This window comes from Lipotes vexillifer, unplaced genomic scaffold, assembly GCF_000442215.2.
Source record: "Lipotes vexillifer unplaced genomic scaffold, Lipotes_vexillifer_v1.1 scaffold31, whole genome shotgun sequence".
Lineage (NCBI taxonomy): Eukaryota > Metazoa > Chordata > Mammalia > Artiodactyla > Lipotidae > Lipotes > Lipotes vexillifer.
The window spans coordinates 3,283,138-3,303,634 of record NW_006792454.1 but is presented as its reverse complement, the minus strand read 5'-3'; the positions used below and the strand labels follow the sequence as shown (position 1 = coordinate 3,303,634).

Here is a 20,497-nt window from a genome sequence, read left to right as displayed (position 1 = left end):
TTTTTTGGATGGTGCAAACCGCGCAAGTGCAGCATTAAAAACCCCTCCACCCTGGGAAACGATGCAAGAACATGCAGCTTAGGCTGCCAGATTCTCTCCAACACACAGCCAAGGGCTGAAGGCCCGTATACCCGCCCCCAAACCCCGTCCACAACAATCGTTTCCTCCCTCCCCGCCTTTTACATACAGTACACATACAAATACACACACGCAGAGCAGCCAGCAGGGGCGGGCCGGGCCCGACCACTCCGCAAACCGCAGGGGGGAGCCACAGCGGGCCAAGCTGTTTGCTCCCCCTTCTTTGTTCCTTCTCACTCTTATCTCTCTCCATCAGGCTGCACCTGTTAGGAAAAAGCGAACTTGGGGATCTAGGATCTCCTGAAGTCCCGTTTCGAAGCCACATACCTTCGGCGGGTGTTGCGTTATCCCCCCTCTGTCGGCTAGCAGTTGGTTCCGCCCCAGTGCTAGCGGGCGCCGAGCGGGAGCCGCGCGGGAGCAGCGCAGCGACGGCGGCGGCAGCGGCGGCGCGGTTGCTATTCGGAGACGTTGAGACGCCTCTGCGGCAGCTGGTGGCGCAGGTGGCTTGCGTGGACGCGGGGCCCGCCACCGCAGCCTCAGCGCCCGCGGCCCCGGCAGGTGAGCGGGCGGCGGGGACTCGCCCCGCCCCCCCTCGGTGGCCTCACTCCTGGCTGTAGCGGGGAAGTGGCCGCGGCCCGCCCGGGAGCAGAGGTTCGGCCCGGGGCTGCGACCGATGCATTTAAAATACAGTATGGGCCCAAACCAACATCCTATCGAAAAAGCTTATGCTTTCCTATCATTGTTTTCAATACTGCACGTTTTGCATTCGTTAGGACTGCATATTTCTTAATAGTTCTTGGTGCTTTAAATTTAAAAGAAAATAAATGGGGCTTTCTCATATTACAGTTTCAAGGAAAAGGAGACTGCAGGGCCCCTTCAGCAAGGTTTAAGAGGCCTACAAGCTGCACACCCGTGCAACCGCCTCATGCTCCGATTTCATCTATGGGTTTTTGTACAGTTCTTTTTTGGATGGTGCAAACCGCGCAAGTGCAGCATTAAAAACCCCTCCACCCTGGGAAACGATGCAAGAACATGCAGCTTAGGCTGCCAGATTCTCTCCAACACACAGCCAAGGGCTGAAGGCCCGTATACCCGCCCCCAAACCCCGTCCACAACAATCGTTTCCTCCCTCCCCGCCTTTTACATACAGTACACATACAAATACACACACGCAGAGCAGCCAGCAGGGGCGGGCCGGGCCCGACCACTCCGCAAACCGCAGGGGGGAGCCACAGCGGGCCAAGCTGTTTGCTCCCCCTTCTTTGTTCCTTCTCACTCTTATCTCTCTCCATCAGGCTGCACCTGTTAGGAAAAAGCGAACTTGGGGATCTAGGATCTCCTGAAGTCCCGTTTCGAAGCCACATACCTTCGGCGGGTGTTGCGTTATCCCCCCTCTGTCGGCTAGCAGTTGGTTCCGCCCCAGTGCTAGCGGGCGCCGAGCGGGAGCCGCGCGGGAGCAGCGCAGCGACGGCGGCGGCAGCGGCGGCGCGGTTGCTATTCGGAGACGTTGAGACGCCTCTGCGGCAGCTGGTGGCGCAGGTGGCTTGCGTGGACGCGGGGCCCGCCACCGCAGCCTCAGCGCCCGCGGCCCCGGCAGGTGAGCGGGCGGCGGGGACTCGCCCCGCCCCCCCTCGGTGGCCTCACTCCTGGCTGTAGCGGGGAAGTGGCCGCGGCCCGCCCGGGAGCAGAGGTTCGGCCCGGGGCTGCGACCGTAGGGAAGAAGGCTGGGGGAGAGGCCGTGTGTGGATGGGAGGGGAACGTTCCCTTGCCTTTTGCCATCTTTTTCTTCCCCCCGACCCCCCCACCCTCTTGGGGCTTAAGCTTGGGAGGAAAAAGCCAGAGGAAAGATGGGGCGGGAGAAAGGGGAATTCGGGGCTGAGAAGCATCTCTGCCTCAGGTGGTGGCGTCTTTTCGGTCTTCGAGCGGTGGACCTTGCGAAGCCTGGAGGGCTAGCTCTCGGGCTGCGGAGGCCGCGCACTCACGCGGGAGGAGCGGGAGGCGGCTCTCCCCTCAGTCTCCCACCCCCTCCTCCTCCTCCTCCTCCTCCCCTTCCCCCGTCCCTCCTTTACGGCCCCTCCCTTCGGGTTTCTGAGCTTTAACCGCCCTCCATGCTCTCCCTCGCAGGCGCGTCGGGACACCCCGAGGCATCCTCCCCCTCCCGCCGCCGCGGGAGCCTCGGCTGCCGTCCGCCCTCCCGCATCCCCCCGCAGTCCTCACCGCCACACCTCCCTGTGCTCGGACCCCCGGCCTCGCCCCCGAAACATGACTCGCGATTTCAAACCTGGGGACCTCATCTTCGCCAAGATGAAAGGTTACCCTCATTGGCCAGCTCGAGTAAGTGATTTTTAGCCTTCGCGTTTAGCGGTGCTACCTTCCTCAGAGGCCTACTTCCTATACCCTTTTCTCTTAATTTTTTTTTCTCGTGTGCTTTCTCTCCCTCGCTTTCACTTAGTCTCATTTGTAACCTGACCTTTTATTTTAGTTTTTTGCCCACTAATCTTCCATGTAATTTAAAAATTAAGGTGTTTATACATACTTAGGTATTTTCCTTTGGTTTGTTTTTGACAGACTTTGGCAGGTTTTCTTAATATGAAATATTTCAAGGTGATGCCATTAGTGTTCCATTGTAGGTGAAAATAATCAAGTATGGATTTTGTGTTTAAAAATTAAGGAAACAGGCATTTTCTTAACTTTGAGTAAAATGCAAAATACTAGTGAAATCTATGCAAACTATTGGGTGTTAAAGAGTTCTACGTGATTAAATTAACATAGGTATTCTTTCCTGTTTTATGGTTGATGAGACCTTCTGGATTGACTTGTTTAATAAGAAATAGGACTGGATATTCTTGAAAATTTTACAATAAGGTAGCATCACGGAACGTCTAGAAAGTTTATTTTCACGTTTTTATTGGTGAAGTTTGCCTTATGACCTTGAAGAAGTTGTTCTACCTCTTTGATTGTTTCCCACAGGCAAAAGGAGGAGGAGACCCATACTCCTGGGTTCACATGTAGCGCAGAGAGGTGATTAAGGACTGAGGGTTTTTTGTAACATTTAGGAATTGAGACTGTCTAAAATATCTAAGTACCATTTTCAGAAAAAGATCTTTTAGGTTATGGTAGGACTCAGGTTCTAAGGTAGTGATAGAACCTAGCAAATGTTGAGCTCAATTAGATTAGTAAGCTCAAGGTCCTTCCTAAATATAAACATGAGATATTCTAAAGTTGTAATTTCCACTAATTTACTCTTCATTGAGGACTGTATTTCTTAAAGATAATTAAATCCTGTAGTTTTAATTATGTCAGTTGGGAGGAAGAGTAACCATTGGTTACAGAGAATCATGGAGTGAGTTGCTGAGTACTATCCAAGTATAAAATATTCACTGTTTCTTAATTTTTCCCATCCAGCTCTTTACAGACTCAGGTTTACTGGTTTCCTTCCCCAGCCTGGAAAGATTTTTTTTTCCCTAGTCTATTAAATCTACCTTTTCAATGGAGTCTTATTGAAAAAATCCTTAATCATAATTCATCTGTATATTTGATACTTTATTTCCTTTGTGATAACCTTTTATTTTAACTCTTATGTGCATTCTTTGACCTCCAGGTAGTTTGTAAGCTTTTCCAGAGCAATAGATACAAACTGAATTTCCTTATTACACACCCTCTCAATCCTTAGTACATAAATCATACGCTAAAAAAAACCTTACTTCATGTTTAAGTAAAGAGCATAGGGAAACTGAGCAGGTTTAAGGCCCCTGCAAAATACTTTTTTGTGGTTTTAGCATCATTTATTTTGAGGTGTTATAAAATCCGAGCATATGGGGTACATCTTTATTCAGATTTCTATGCGACAGTGCAGTTAAAAACCAAATGAAAATGTTTTAAAAATTATCTACTCTTCTAAATCATCTTCCCCACATGCTTCAGTCTGTTAGGTGACTAAGAATGCTAATAAAAGCAAACTAGAGTAGCCTTAGGAGGACCAGAGTATTTTCTTTCTTTCTTTAATAAATTCTATATTTAACATTTTAATTTGGATTGAAATGGGAAATCTTAGTCTCTTTCCTTTTCCCCTTTTTTTCTTAGAAGCAGTTGAACTTAGTTTTGATATTGTCTGTGTCTAAGAATTATGTTCCTTTTTCTATCTTCTCTCCAATCTTATGAATTCTGAGTCTTTAGAGAGTTTAAATATGTATATAAGGTCTCAGCTGTGAAGGTGACAATCATTGTTCCAGTTTTGATTTTAATGTTTTCTGTCTGTGTATCCCAGGCTTCATTACTTTTTAAGTCTTGCACATTCTTGTAATCCTGTACCAGTAGTAATCATTTTTAAAGTCAACTTTAAAAAATTGCCTAGCATTTATTAAACTCTTTAGGTGCTAGACATTTGCATAAACTTTTAAAGCTGTTTGCTGGCAGAAAGCATATGAGCTGAGGTGACAAATATATCCCTTATCTTAAGGCCTCTAAGGATTTTCACAATTTAACAATTTGTCACAAAGCTGAAAAGACAGTATAATCTTCATATAGGTGGGGAAGTTAAGTTCCCAAGGGTGTTGGGTGCTAACGATTCTTACTGATGTCTGAAACCTTCAGATTGCCAACATCACCCTCATGGTCTTTTCTTAAACGTGATAATGCATGTGGAGCATCATAGTTCTGCTGGTGGTCTGTACCCTTCTTAATAGTCAGCTGATTTTTTAAATTAAAGTGTCTTTGAAATTATGAAAGTTCTGAAATAGAAATGTTATTATGAAGTTTAAATAAATAAATAATGAAGTAGAAATGTTAAATTCTGGCCAGATACTACTGCCTGATGGCCTTAACTCTGGTAAGCGAAAGTATCAAGTATTACAGATGTGTTAGACATAACAGTACCTGATACTTTCTTCCTTACTTAATTAGAAGTATTAAAGTATTAAAAGAGAAATGAAAAAGGAACAGGTAACCTCATGTGATTCAGCCATGTAGGTCTAAGATCTTTTCAGAATATGTGTTTCAGACTTGGAGAAATACTGTTTGAAACTTAATGTCTCCTATATTTGGATAGCCTCCCTGCGGAAATAGAATTTAAAATTTTTGAATAGGTTCAGACTCTCTTATCTGGAATTCTTAGGGCCAGATGTGTTTAAAAATTCAGAACTTTGGGATTTTAGAAAGGTAATGATGGTACATATGCCATATATCTTGCTCCTAGTAGGGTCTGGGATGGCACATGGTAATCTAACACGATATTTCTGTGGAGAAGCATCAGTAGAAATGCTAGGTGGATCAAAGAAATGATGGAATAGCTTCAGTATCAGTCCAGGTTTTGCTACCAAATGAGTTCTGAGAGAAATACTGGTTTTCAGAGCTTCTTGGGTTTCAGAACTGGAGGTAAGGGATTGTGGACCTGTAGACCTGGTCCATTTTATAGCAGATCCCTTTTGGATGTCCTGTTTTCCGTTTATTCTGATGTGTTTAGGTGCGTATGATTTAAAAGATTTTAATTTTTCTGATCTTTTTTTTAGGTAGATGAAGTTCCTGATGGAGCCGTAAAACCACCCACAAACAAACTACCCATTTTCTTTTTTGGAACTCATGAGACGTAAGTCCTTTTAGCTCTAAAAGCAAATCAGAGTTAATTTAGCACGTTCATTGGGCATATAATGAAAAACAAGTAGAGATTAATTCAGAGAGAAAATAAAGTAACAGGAGACATTAAAATCATCTTTGAACTTGGAAAAAATTTTCAAGTTTCCTTTTAAAATTTATTTTTATGGTAGAAAAATTAGACACTGTAGATTTAACTTTTATTGAAATGGATGTCCTTAATCATAAAAGAAAGATGTACATTGATCCTCTCATCAATCAGAAGAATAACTGATGGATGAAAATATGTAAGGGAAGTTTTAACAAGGCATTCAGTATTCATATTTAGTATAATTAGTGCTTTTCATGACAGCCTGGCACCCTATTTTAGGCTTTGATTTTAGCCACACAAATAGTATATTGTGGGAAAGGTGAGAAGAAATCTGGATAGTTTCTTCTGTGTGTATTTATATGGTCCTGAGAGCCACTGTTACTGCTCTGCTGCCCCTGGTGGATTTGTGGGCAGAGAACTGATTTGGTTAAGCAAATTAATTTTTCAAAAATTGCAAAAAAAAATTTGCAATAGAATATTGAACTGTTACTTCTGGGTACAGAGGATTACTCCAGGGGCTATCTCATTAGTTTTGAAAAATAATATACTATATGCCTGTATTTTAATAGCCTTACAAGTTGTATATAACCTCATTGATTTTGAACTTTAAGTTTAGAATTTGCAATAATTTTGGTAAAGTAGACTTGTTTACCTGGGATCAGGTGAAATAAAACTGGTGATACTCTAATTAGAATTATGTATTCGTTAAAACGTGTACAGTGGCAACATACGATTTAATGTTGCTTAGCTACTGTATGAACTTTCACATAATTTTAAGAAATAGCTTTATTAATATGTACTTTACATCATAAAGTTCACTTGTTAAAGTATATAATTCAGTGGATTTTAGTATATTTATTTCCATAACTATTAGCAGTCACTCTTCATTCCCTCCCCCTCCAGCCCAGGATACCCACTAGTTCACTATTTTTGCCAATTCTGGACATTTCATATTAATTAATTCATTTATTTTTGTTGTGTTGGGTCTTCTTTTCTGTGCGAGGGCTTTCTCTAGTTGTGTCAAGCGGGGGCCACCCTTCATCGCGGGGCGCGGGCCTCTCACTATCGCGGCCTCTCTTTTTGCAGAGCACAGGCTCCAGACGCGCAGGCTCAGTAGTTGTGGCTCACGGGCCTAGTTGCCCCATTCATATTAATGATATCATACAATGCCACGTAATTTTCTGCTTTAAAATACAGTTTTGAGTCCAGAATTTTATTGGCCTTCACCATAATTACTTTGAGTTGGATCCAGGTATATTCTCTGAATATAAAAATTTAATTTGTAAAAAAATTATGAGTTTCTGATTCTCTGGGATAATCTGTTTAAAACTCTTCCATAAATTTAATAGAGAAAGATATCTTTGAATGAAAAACTGTGTACTCTCTATTTGAGTAGGGGTTTTCAAAGTGTGGTACCAGGTCAAGCTGCACCCACGTGGGAACAGCACATGGGAACTTCAGATAGTAGGCATGCAAATTCTTGTACCTTGCTTGAACCAGAAGCTGAGGTGTGGGGCCCAGCAGTCTGTTCTAACTAGCCTTCCAGATACTTCTGGTGCCTGTGAAGTTTGGGAACACTTTATCAGAGTAAAGTGAGTAGACGTTCCCTAGAATTTTTATGTATGCTTATAGTACCATAGAACATAATTTTTATGCTAAATTTAGAAGAATGATCATCCCTTCCCCAACATTTAAAAATGAGGATTTTTATGTTGTAAATATCTGAATTATAAATCAGAACAGACTACACCAAATAATTAAATTTTCATAAGCGTTGTTTGGTTAATAACAAAACAGTGGTATTAAGTGGTTAATGAAGACAGTGAATTACTAATATTTAAGAATTAGAATATATTCAGGAAATTAAAGTATAACTTTAAAATTAAGCTAATGGGGCTTCCCTGATGGCACAGTGGTTAAGAATCCGCCTGCCAATGCAGGGGACACGGGTTCGAGCCCTGGTCTGGGAAGATCCCACATGCCATGGAACAACTAAGTCCGTGAGCCACAACTACTGAGCCTGCACTCCGTGACAAGGGAGGTCACCGCAATGAGAAGCCGGTGCACCGCAGCAAAGAGTAGCCCCTGCTCGCCTCAACTAGAGAAAAACCCGGGTGCAGCAACAGAGACCCAGTGCAGCCAAAAATAAAAAATAAATAAATTAAAAAAAAATTAAGCTAATGATAATAAATTTTCACTTCAAAATGCACTTGTAATTTTTGTGCCTTAGTGGTCTCATAAGTACCCCATTACCTTTGGAAAGGCGGTGCTGTTGTATCTATTGGTCTGGTGACTTAACTTTTTGGTATTTAAGGTTGATTTTTAGAAACTAGATCTCACTGATTATTTGCTTTTCCCCTCCCTCAAAAGTTGGGAGGGCAGTTATGTGAACCTTTCAATTTGGAATTTGTTTAAATGGGAGTTTTTTCTAATAGCCTGTAGTTGGGGAGATGGGAAAGGAAGAATATAGAAGAAGAAATGGCAGTTTAGAAAACTGTACTTATTCATAACTTATTTATAGATTAAGTTTTTTTTATTTTTAATTTGGAGCAGAATCCTTTTGTAATTGCATTCTTTTCCTGACTTGCAACCATCTGACTTTTCATAGTGTTTTATACCTTTCACAGTAAATTCATCCAGCCAAGTTTTGAATATTAGATAACAATGAGCCCTTATGTATACCAAACATGATGGTCTACTAGGTATCTTAAAACTAATATATTCAAAACAGATTCTTAGTAAATGAGACAAGGATGCAGTGCTTTGCTGGAGGCAAAAATCATGGTGTTATCCTTGATTTCCTATTACAGTCTTTTCCCTTCCTCACCACATCTAGTCAGTCAGCAAGTCTTGTTCTTTTCCTTTAATGTGCATTCTGATCTTTTTTCCATCTCTTCTACTACCACTTAAGTTCATGCTGCAGTTAGTTTTAGAAATAGCGTCCTACTCCTATCTTTTTTTTTTTAATAAATGTATTTATTTATTTTTGGCTGCATTGGGTCTTTGTTGCTGTGCGCGGGCTTCCTCTAGTTGCGGCGAGTGGGGGCTACTCTTCATTGTGGTGTGCGGGCTTCTCATTGCAGTGGCTTCTCTTGTTGGGAGAGCACCGGCTCTAGGCACGCAGCCTTCAGTAGTTGTGGCTTGCAGGCTTCTGTAGTTGTGGCTCGCGGGCTCTAGAGCGCAGGCTCAGTAGTTGTGGTGCACGGGCTTAGTTGCTCCGCGGCATGTGGGATCTTCCCGGGGCAGGGCTCGAAGCCGTGTCCCCTGCCTTGGCAGGCAGATTCTTAACCACCACTGCGCCACCAGGAAAACCCCCTAATCCTATCTTGGTCTCAGTTTTCACTCTTAATGTATAGTCAAAGTGAACTTGATATTCCAGTCAGATCATGTCATTTCTCTGTCCAAAACCCATCAATGGCTGCCTTATTACAAACAAAACTCCCAAGTTTTGTCGACAAATTCTATTTATGAGACCCTATATGAACTAGTCTGTGTTTACCTTTCTAACCTCACCACGTTTTTTCACCGTTACACAAATATATTTCATCTTGTTTCAAGTCCTTCTTGGCTGTTTTCCCTTTGTTGGGAAAGGTATGTCTTCAGATTTTCAGTCATTTAGATCTTAGCTCAAATCCTCCTTTTTATGCTTTTTCTCCATTGCACTGATGACTGAAATTTTTTTCTTTTCCTTCACTCACAAGTGAAAAGCTTGGAGAGCAGGGACCTTGTCTATCTTGTTTGTCATCATTTGCTTAAGTGCCTGGCACATAGTAGCTGTTAAACAAATGTTTGGTGAGAGATTGACAGCTCTATGACCTAGATAAAATCATTTATGGATTATGAATTTCCTGTCCATTAGCTAGCATTTGTATAGTTTTTAAGACAGCTGATCGTAAGGCTGTCTTTGAATCCTGCCGTATATCTGCTATATGACCTTGGGCAGGTTACCTAGCCTTGTGTCCTTCCCTTCCTTACTTGTAAAATGGGAATAATAAAATACTCGACCTCAGGATTTGAGGTGCAAACAAGATACTACATGAAAGATGCTTAGAACAGTGCTTGGCATGTATTAAACACTAAGCATATGTCAGCTATTAATAGTTAAAGGTAATGTTGCATATTATTTTCTCACGACTAATACTTGTGTTTATTAAATTGTTTGCAGTGCAGTTTGAGTTTTGCTGACTAATTACCATTGCTAATTGAGGGAATACTCTCATCTAAGGTCTATTTCTCTAAAGTCAGAAAATTTTAAATGAAGATGGTGTTTTTGCCGCTTTTATCTCCTTACTGCTCTTGTCTTAATTCAGAGGTGTTAGATGCACAGTTCTTGGAACCTTAAAAATATCCATCACAGGCTGTTTCAAAACCTGCCTAATGTACAGTTTTAGGGGTGAAGGTGAATGGGGGAGGTACTGCTTGTTGGTCGGTTTTTTGTATAACCTGTCCACAGGAAAGGAATAAAGAAATGAATCATAAGGATAGGATTTTATTTTCTTCTACACTAGTTTTTCTCTACAGTTTCTGTACTACAGACATAGCTGTATGTGTTGGTGAGGGGCTTGTACGGTTTCTCATCAGCCTTATATAATGAGAGGAACTGTTTTTTCATCCCTATACTGTCAGGTTCATGGCACATAGTAGATGTATCAATTGTCTGTTGCATCATCTTCTATTATAAAATAGTGTGTGCTGTTATAAAATCTAGTTTAAAGCAGTATGTTTCCTATTTTGTGATTTAATAATAATAGAGAAATGAAACAGCAAGTTAGAATCAATGTTTTAAAAGGTAGATGTTTCTGTATTATAATATGACTTGGCAACAGTTAAATGAGTTTTGAGCTTCATGTCTTTAGCTCTGATAAGCATTCGCATCCCATTTTTTATATGCAGCTTTGGTTTGCTTTAAAGGAAAGGTTCTAGGTGTGTGATAACTGAGTTTTGTGAGACATATATGTGTATGTTTTCATGGGTGTGTACGTTGTTTCCAAAAATTGACTTTAGAGAGAGAACTGCTTTTCTGTTTACTTACATTCTGTGAAAATTGGGATACACAGGAACACACTTACGGTCTTCAGGCATATGCCACATAAGAAACACACTTGCAGGCTTTAAGTTGCTTCAGAATTATAACAGTACTGTAGTTAATGATTTGCTATTTTCTTAGGACATTTTACATGAGCTTTGATCCTTGTGGGCTTTGACATTGGTATTTGGAATGAGTTCATACGTATAGGGATATAACATCAATATTTTCTTAGTAGATATTTCAAAGACTATATTACAGTGGTTATAGGAAACCCTGAAACCTTTTTAAGGGGAACATTGTACAGAGTGGAGGCTATGCTGTTTAATAGCTAGATAACCTTGCCTGCGTCAGTTAATCTTTCTGGCCTTCAGTTTTCTAATCTTTAAAAGGAGGATCTTGGTGATCCCTAAGTGTTCCTTTCAGCTCTGGAATTTGGTGGGTAATATACTTTGAATTAATGTATATCTTTTCATAGTAAAAATTTTAAAAACAATGTTAAAAGAGTTCTCTACAAAGGAAACAGTCATTTTTACTACTATTTTTTAGAAACAACTCCTAAACCTGTTACTGTCGTAGTATATTTTCTTTGAGATTTATATGTCATTTAAAAATGGAATGCTTTGAAGAACGAATCAGAGCCACAGCCACATAAGGTTGTGCCCTTGGGGACTAGCGCTGGCTGTTTAAAAACTAATCTGAGCCCTGTGTACCAAACCTCTGGATTGCATCCCTGGGGAGGATTCTTTGTGGATGTGTTTTCTTCTTTTTTTAAATTGAAATGTAATTGATATATATTGTATAAGTTTAAGGTGTGTTGATTTTGATACGTTTATATATTGCAATATTACCACCATGATTTGATACATTTATATATTGCAATATGATTACCTGCCACCATAGCATTAGCTAACATTTCCATTAGGTTCCTTAATTAGTCATTTCTTTTTTTGTGGTGACAACATGAGAGGATTCTTTTTTCATCCACCATAGTTTTTTGAGTCTCATTAAGGAGCTCTGTAGTCTTGAGCATATCATTTGAGCCAGCAGTTCTATATTAGGAAGATATGTGAAAAGATTGAGCAATACATTATTTACTGTAACTGCATTTTATAATAGAAAATTTGATATAGAAAATGGTCCAACAATAAATAAATTTTGGGAAAGCTATTCAGTGAAATAGTATTTAGCTGTTAAGTAATTGTTGACATGAAAAGATGTTCATTATAATTTGAGAAAGTATTTATGGATGAGTATGTATCATATCCATTAAAATGACATGTTTATATCTGTATATATGCAACAAACAAGTGGATGAAAACAGTGGCTATCTGTAGTTGGTAAAATTCTGGATCATTTTTGTTTTCTTTGATAGGATGTGGTATTCACTGAAAAATATTTTAACAGCTTTATTGAGATGTAATTCATATCCAAAACAATTAATTAAAATGTACAATTCAGTAGATCTTAGTACATCCAGAGAGTAGTGTAGACATTAGCACAGTTTTAGAACATCTCCATCACCCCAAAAACAGACCCTGTACGCATTAGCAGATACTTTGCATTTCTCCTTTCTCCCTCCTATGTTGCCATACGGAACCACTAATCACTTTGCTTGTCCTGAGCATTTCATATAAATTGAACTATACAATATGAGGTCTTTAATGACCTTTTTTTTTAAACTTAGCATAATGTTTTTGTTTTTGTTTTTGTTTTTGTTTGCGGTACGCGGGCCTCTCACTGCTGTGGCCTCTCCTGCCGCGGAGCGCAGGCTCCGGACGTGCAGGCCCAGCGGCCACAGCTCACGGGCCCAGCCGCTCTGTGGCACGTGGGACCCTCCCGGACTGGGGCACGAACCCGTGTCCCCTGCATTGGCAGGCGGACCCTCAACCACTGCGCCACCAGGGAAGCCCTAGCATAATGTTTTCAAGGTTCATCTATATTTTGTAGCATGAACTTTGTCTTTACAGTATTGCCAAATATTCCATTGTATTGGTCTGTATTTTTCTATTCATCAGTTGATATTTGGATTTTTTCTACTTTGGACAAATATAAATAATGCTGCTATGAACATTTGTGAGCAAGTTTTTGTGTGGACATGTCTTTTCTGTAGGAGTAGAATTCCTGGGTCACATGGTAACTGTGTTTAATCTTTTGAGGAATTGCCAGGCTTTTTGTTTGTTTGTTTTTTGTTTTTTTTGTTGGCTGTGCTAGCTCTTAGTTGCGGGGTGTGGGATCTTTAGTTGTGGCATGTGGGATCTAGTTCCCTGACCAAGGATCAAACCCAGGCCCCCTGCATTGGGAGTGTGGAGTCTTAGCCACTGGACCACCAGGGAAGTCCCTGCAAGACTTTTCAAATCAGCTATGCACCATTTTATATTTCTGTTAGCTATGTGTGAGGATTCTAATTTCTCTATATCTTTGCCAAGACTTGTTATTGTCTTTTTTATTACAACTATCCTATTGGATGTGAAGGTAGTATCTTATTCTGGTTTTGATTTACATTTCACTGATAGCTAATGACACTCAGCATCTTTTCATGTGTGAATTTCTTTTTTTGCTGTACGCGGGCCTCTCACTGTCCTGGCCTCTCCTGTTGCGGAGCACAGGCTCCGGACGCGCAGGCTTAGCGGCCATGGCTCACGGGCCCAGCCGCTCTGCGGCATGTGGGATCTTCCCGGACTGGGGCACGAACCCGTGTCCCCTGCATCAGCAGGCAGACTCTCAAGCACTGCGCCACCAGGGAAGCCCACGTGTGAATATTTTTTTAACCATCTGTATATAACATGAATTATTTAGATTTGCAAAGGTCTTCTCTCAGTTGGAAAGGCATAGTTATTTAATTTTTGGTATATTGATAAACATGTAAATTTAAGTATGACTTATAATATGAACATAATAGTAAAATAATAGGAAGTAGTGCTTGGAAACCTGACTGGAGGAGGAGCAGGGAGAGAAGTTTTTTAAAACCGATTCTGCAAAATTAAGAATAAAGGTTAACCAAGTGCAATAAAAATGTATGTGTAAAACAAGGTGGTATGATAAGACCAAATATAAGTGACTACACTATGTGAATAGAATTCTCTGTTAAGACCTTTTTTTTTTTTTTTTTTTTTTTTTTTTGCGATATGTGGGCCTCTCACTGTCGTGGCCTTTCCCGTTGCCGGATGCGCAAGCTCAGCGCCCATGGCTCACGGGCCCAGCCGCTCCGCGGCATGTGGGATCCTCCCGGACCGGGGCACGAACCCGTATCCCCTGCATCGGCAGGCAGACTCTCAACCACTGCGCCACCAGGGAGGCCCCTGTTAAGACCTTTTGATTAGATTAATCCTATTAAACTACCTGTGTCGTGTATTTTCTGAGACAAGGCTCAAACAAGTCATGGCCAGGTAACAATATAATGTCACAAAGCAAGCAAGAATGGGACAGTTGCTGTCTGATAAAAGTAGGATTTAAAGTCAAAGCATGAAGAGGAGAGAAGGATACAGGCATTCCTTAGCTTTGCATAGTTCTAGTATGTTTAAATTTTGGTCACCATGGTTTAGGTAAACAGCGCCAGTCCCCGCAACAATGTTTCAAATTTCACTTACTCTGTAACAGTGTAGACTACAAAATTTGTTGCTAGTTCTTCAGTCCACAAATCAAGATGTAAATAACAGATGCATAGCATGTCACTTTTTTTTTGAAGTTTCTTGGTGATTGGTCAGTGTGCATCTGTTTCTCACTTCAAGCATAGATAGCACAATGTGTAGTAGTGTTGTTGCCTCTTTGTCTTTCAATGATATACCCACCCAGGTTACATTTAAAGAAAAAACAAGATGGGGAATTGGCCAACAAAGAAACTGATAATGGCAGAAGTGAAATTTGAATTGAATGTAAATGCAGTTATAGAATAAATAGCCTTGTGAATAATAACCTTGTGAATGTAGATGTGCTGTATATAGGGAGACTAGAACACAGCCAGAGCAGCTTAGGGAAGGCAAGCTTATCAACATAAATGAGGAAAGTGGTTGTAATAAACAGGATGAAGATGTCTCAGAGGAAGTGACACCAACAAAAAGCATTAAAGATAGGCCATAACATTGAAAATACAAAAGACAAAATGTTAGAAACTGATCAGATTTAGAAAGGAGTATGACACATTACCTTAGGCATAGAAAATATGCTTACTCCATGTCATAAGTTATGTGATCAGAAGGGGCAAGCACTGTTCAAACTATTCTTAAGTTTTTTACAAAGACATGAAACACTTTAATCTCAGTGTTTCTAATGTTTTAAATTACAGTGTACTAAATAATTAGTTTTACTATATTTAAAATTCCTTACACACTGTCAGTAATAGTGCATTTAGTGTTTTGACAATTTTTGAAGGTTTTGGAACAATTGTAATTTTTCCCATTGTTCAGTAAGATTGCCTTGCACAGTCATTTTTGTGTTCTCTCATTGTCATACAAAGTGAGGACTGCCTATTTTGGGGAAAGAAAAATTATATAAATTGAACTGTCAAACCTTTATATGCTAAATAACACCGTGGTAGAATCAGTTTTCTCTTTTGAATACCTTTTTGGTTTAGAATCATATCTAAAAATGACCCATGTTTGAAGTTTTAAGACATTTTTCTGCAATTTTGTTAAGTATTTAAGGTCCCTTCCACTTCTTCAAGTTCCTGATGCCAGCAGTTTTGAACCCTTTGGGGATTTTGAACTATAAATTAGGGTACTGGCTCGCTTTCTTCTATATTGCTGTTTAGTATCCAACTTTCTTAGTCTTCCCAGCTTTCAAACCTGTTGATAATGTCCCTTGTCATCTTTAGCCTTATGAGTTACGGGGTTTTAGGAGAGAGAATTGCTTTGCTCTAACTAGAAGTATGTTTTATTTTTGATGGTGTTTTAACTCGAGTCATCTACTTGGAATTTGAAGCTGATTATGCAGGAGGAATTGCTTTACTGTTTTAACTAAATGTGTTAAATTTTCTAATTTTAGATTATGGGTAGGATGAATGATGCCTAGTAAAAGTCTGAATTTCTAGATCAAATGAGATAGTGATGATTTAAGTGTGCCTTAACTGATGTGCAGTTAAAATACATGGATACTTAGAGTATTTATAAATTGCAGAATTTAAATAATAAAGCTGACTTATATGCATTTGATTATATTTAAGTAGAGCCCTAAGTCTCTTTTTTATTGAAATTTTATCTTAAGTCCTTTTAAAATACTCTGAACTGGAATGTGAGCTATAGTCATTAGGTCCCTAATTCTTAAAGAATTTCAGCAGATATGGAATTTGTGATAGATAATTAGTAATTAATAATCTTAAATTGTAGCATATTTTAGCGGAAATGAGTAGTAATTCGATTTTCCTCTTGCTTTGGAGAATACATATATATCAGCCATTATAGCAAAAAACTGGTACATTCTCTGCATCTACCTTCATAGGATTGACAGACTTCTACACAACTGACTGACATAGGGAGATATATAATGGGGCTGTTCTGGAGATTATATCTAAATATATATGTATATATACACAAAAAAGTTGTCGTCATTTACGGGTTCCATATTTATTAATTTGCCTGCTCACTAAAATGTATTTATAATCCCAAATCCATACCTGTGGCGCCTTCACGGTCATGTCTGTGTGTGAAATGGCAAAAAATTTGAGTAACTTGATGCACACATTCCTAGCTGAGGCTGAATCAAGGCCATGCTTTACCTTGTTTCAGCTCACATATTGTAAACAAGTGTCCTTTTTGCAGTCTGTGTAGTGCCACGGCTTTTGTATTTTTGTGCTTTTTCTTGGTCATTTTGCTGTTTATAATAGCACCCAAATGTAGTGCTTGAAGTGCCATTTGGTGTTCCTAAGTGCAGGAAGCCTGTGCTTTGCCTTATGGAGAAAATATGTGTTATGTAAGCTGTTGGCTGTGAGTTCAGTGTTAATGAATTACCAGTGTATATTAAATAAGGTGTCTTTAAACAGAAACACATAAAACAATGTTATGTTTGACAAAAATGTTGTGACCAGAGGAACCTACCCTGTATTTACCCTGGAGCAGTGGTACAGTATTCCTTAATTCAGTGTTCATGGTGACATTATAGAATATAATTACCATGAATACAAGAATTGACTCTAGTATGTGTGTGTGTGTGTGTGTGTGTATGAATGAACAAACCAGTTACAACATCTGATTCCCTCATTGAATAAAGTAAAAGTCTTAACATACTTATTTTCTTAAAATCTACATGTATGTATATATAAATATTAAAACATACATTAATATACCTTATTGAGAATGTTTTATGAGTTGTATAATATTCCAAACTACTTTGTAGTCAAACTATATTTAGAATGCATTTAAATGTATAGATTAATGCAGTCTTGTGACACTTTTTTTCATTTTTATGCATTTTATAGTAAAATCTATAAAATTATTATAGCAAAATTTACCATTTTACCATTTTTAAGTGTGCAGTTGAGTGGCATTCAGTACATTGACGTTGTGCAATTTGTGTGTTTTTTTAAAATTAGGATTATGGATCTAGGAGTGACTGAATTTAATAAAAGCATTTGGAATTAAATATTATTTGTGACTACCTTTATGTATGATTTTTAATGCGTTTTAGATTAAGAATTTTTGATAATTGCGTTCATAGGGTAGTGCTATTTAATCACTTATATTTGAGATTGCTTTACACTCACATTTCCCCCCCTCCTTTTTTAGTGCTTTTTTAGGCCCAAAGGACATATTTCCTTACTCAGAAAATAAGGAAAAGTACGGCAAACCAAATAAACGAAAAGGCTTTAATGAAGGTTTATGGGAGATAGATAACAATCCGAAAGTGAAATTTTCAAGTCAACAGGTGCGTCATATTACATAAAATTTAGTTTAGTATTATTTACTCCATTTTGGAGAATAATCACTATTCTAGCTACAGGAAAATGATTGAAGAGCCTTATAAATTTCAGATTAAATTGTTCTTATTTGTGAGGTTGAACCTTGGACTTTTGTATCTAGATAACTGATGATATTCTTGCCTTTGTGGTCAAATAGATCTCAGAAAACTGGGAAACACTCAGTTATTTAAATCCTGATTGAGGGTTTATTTAATGTATTGAATTTGAAGTCACATGTACTGTTTCCTTAAATTCAGGTTTAATAACTTGAAGGGTATGTTTTTTTCTCATTTTAATTTCTAAATCCATAAAATTTATTAGAATATGAACTTCATGTGGGTTAAATTAAATATGTGACAAAAATACTTATAGCACTATGCAAATTATACTTATTTTTGGTTTCTAGAAGAGCAACCTTTAAACTTTTTTTATTCTCTTTGTGTGTGTGTGTGTGTGTGTGTGTGTGTGTGTGTGTGTGTGTGTGTCTCCAGACTTGAATTAGTAAAAACTAGGATGAGTGAGTATGAGTAAACCTAAAGAAGGAAATAACACACTGAAAATTTTGCAACTTTCTACCTTTAAATCTATATAATTTTTAGTTCTTTGCATGTACCATGCTTTTTTCTCATGTTTTAGAACTCCTCAGATGCTGTTCTGTCTGGAACATTGAAATCTTTCATTGATGTTCCAGGGCTGCATTAGATGATCCTAAGTGCCTTCATTATCCACCCAAAAGTTATTTGTTACAGTATTCATCATATCACATCATAATTGCTTCTGTACTTGTCTTAACTGCCACAGGCTTATTAGTTCCATAAACAAGGAAGTTGTATGTGTCCTGTGTGCTGGCATTCTTACACGTGTGGAGGGAATAGTTATCCACTAAATGTTTGTTGCACAAATGTAAGAATGGATGAATGGTTTCCCATCCTTATTGCCTTGGGAGTCCAAGGAGACTGAGTTGATTGTTTCCTGAAAATAACATTTTGTAACTTATCTTGGATCATACATCCTGTGATTGCTTTCAAGGTCATTTTCATCCTCCAGATTGCCTAGCATAGTCACTTTATCCTTTGTTCCTATCTACCTACTTAATCTCCAGGTAGTTTTCACAGTACATACTTGGAATTTTCCATTTCACAGTGAAATTTTTCGTTGGTTGTGTGCATGAAACCCAACAATTTTCTGTTCTTAACAAAAGTATGAATGATTATGGTGGTGTGATGTACTCTGTGTTCCCAGCCCAGACATCCCCAGTGGCACATTCCTGTGGTTTGGTGCAAGCGTTGATGCCCAAGCCTATACAAAAGAAACAAAAAAAAAAATTGGCCATCATAATTTATAAATATTTCTATCGTGCTATAAGTAATTTGGGGCACATTTTTACATTTTTTATATACCTTTATAATTTGTGGGTTATCAGCATTGCCTTTTTTGACAGAAAAGGAAACGGGTTTACAGTTTAAAGACTTGCCAAAGGAAATAGCTAGAAAGGTGCACAGTTTGGATTGCAGTCCCTTCATCTTGTAGATTGGGAGCTTTACCTTCACCTCCCAGTGTATACTGTGTCGCCTCTGGTATTCATCGTTTTGGTTAGTTTTATGAAAATCTAGGGACCCTAGGTTACATGCTTAAGTATCTCTCATATGGGGGTACTTTTAAAATTTAATGATTACTGGACTCTCCCACTCAATGTCTGTTAAGTCAGAATGACTTAAGTTTGGGTCTCAGGAATCTGCATTTTAAATAAACTAAGTTTGAGATATAGATCAATAAGAGTCCTTAAAGTTGTGATTATATATATCCTTTGTTAAGGCTGTTCATCTTAGAGTACATAGATTAGCTTCTTTATCCAGAATATTTCAATAGTTGAATACAGTGTAGGTCTGTGCTCCTCTAAATCACCTTACATTGTATCTTGTTGGGCATTTGCTGGTTAGAACATCAGAATGGTATTCTTTGTACTTTTAATTTCTGTCTCACCATTTTATCTGCTGAGATTGTTTGCATCAATTGCAGGAATATAGTTCCATGTAAGACTTTCCTAAATAAAATAGTAGCATTTAAAACTTTTCAAAATTGTGTATATTAAAAGTACCCTGTGCAACAGAAATGAGGGTACTTTTCTAGCTTTCTTACAAACAGGCTTTGATTTTTCATGGGTACAAAATTTTAAAGTTGGCGTAAATTATTTTGTGAAACTAATAGACTTGATTGTTCATAGGCATCAACTAAACAATCAAATGCGTCATCTGATGTTGAAGTTGAAGAAAAAGAAACTAGTGTTTCAAAGGAAGATACTGACCATGAAGAAAAAGCCAGCAACGAGGTGTGTTTAATTTCTCTTGCATTCTAAACCCATTTTGTTGCAAGGTAGAATTGTAAAATGAGTTGATTGTGGCACAGTAGAAAGCAATCTTTAAAGTAGTTGAGTAATGAATGGGAAAATATTAAAGGCTTATTTCCTTGTGTAAATATTAAATATAGTATTGTAAAATAATTTTTGCATCTTTAAGATGCATGGATATTTTTATTTGAAGTTACTTTGCTGTGCAAAATATGAGGTACAACTAGAAGAGTCGCTTACTGTTTGTTAGGAATATTTTTAAAGTGAGGTATTGTTGGATGGATGTACGGGAAAGGATATTGAACCGAATTTTTAAAAACCTAGATTTATTTCCAACTCTGTATTTGATTATCTGAGTGGGGATACTTATTTAGCCTTTCTAGGCTTCATGAAGTTGTTACTTGATCTCCAGAGTCCCAACCACCTCTTAACATTCACAATCCTAAAACTGAGGATTCTACTGTAGAAAGAGTG

The 20,497-nt window shown here is 38.8% G+C and overlaps 1 protein-coding gene across 2 annotated transcripts in view; it reads left to right on the top strand.

The window, feature by feature from the left end:
- Positions 1 to 1,488: 1,488 nt before the first annotated feature.
- The window catches only part of PSIP1 (PC4 and SRSF1 interacting protein 1), a 39,427-nt gene continuing 20,418 nt past the window's right edge, over positions 1,489 to 20,497 (top strand). Inside the window, exons 1-5 of one of the 2 annotated variants that reach the window (XM_007465650.1) lie at positions 1,489 to 1,675; positions 2,203 to 2,412; positions 5,586 to 5,662; positions 17,504 to 17,642; positions 19,901 to 20,005. In XM_007465650.1, coding sequence (XP_007465712.1) covers positions 2,341 to 2,412; positions 5,586 to 5,662; positions 17,504 to 17,642; positions 19,901 to 20,005 — 393 coding nt within the window. In that variant the 5' untranslated portion in view covers positions 1,489 to 1,675; positions 2,203 to 2,340. The remainder of the gene's footprint in view (positions 1,676 to 2,202; positions 2,413 to 5,585; positions 5,663 to 17,503; positions 17,643 to 19,900; positions 20,006 to 20,497) is intronic. The other variant, XM_007465651.1, reaches the window with a different exon arrangement.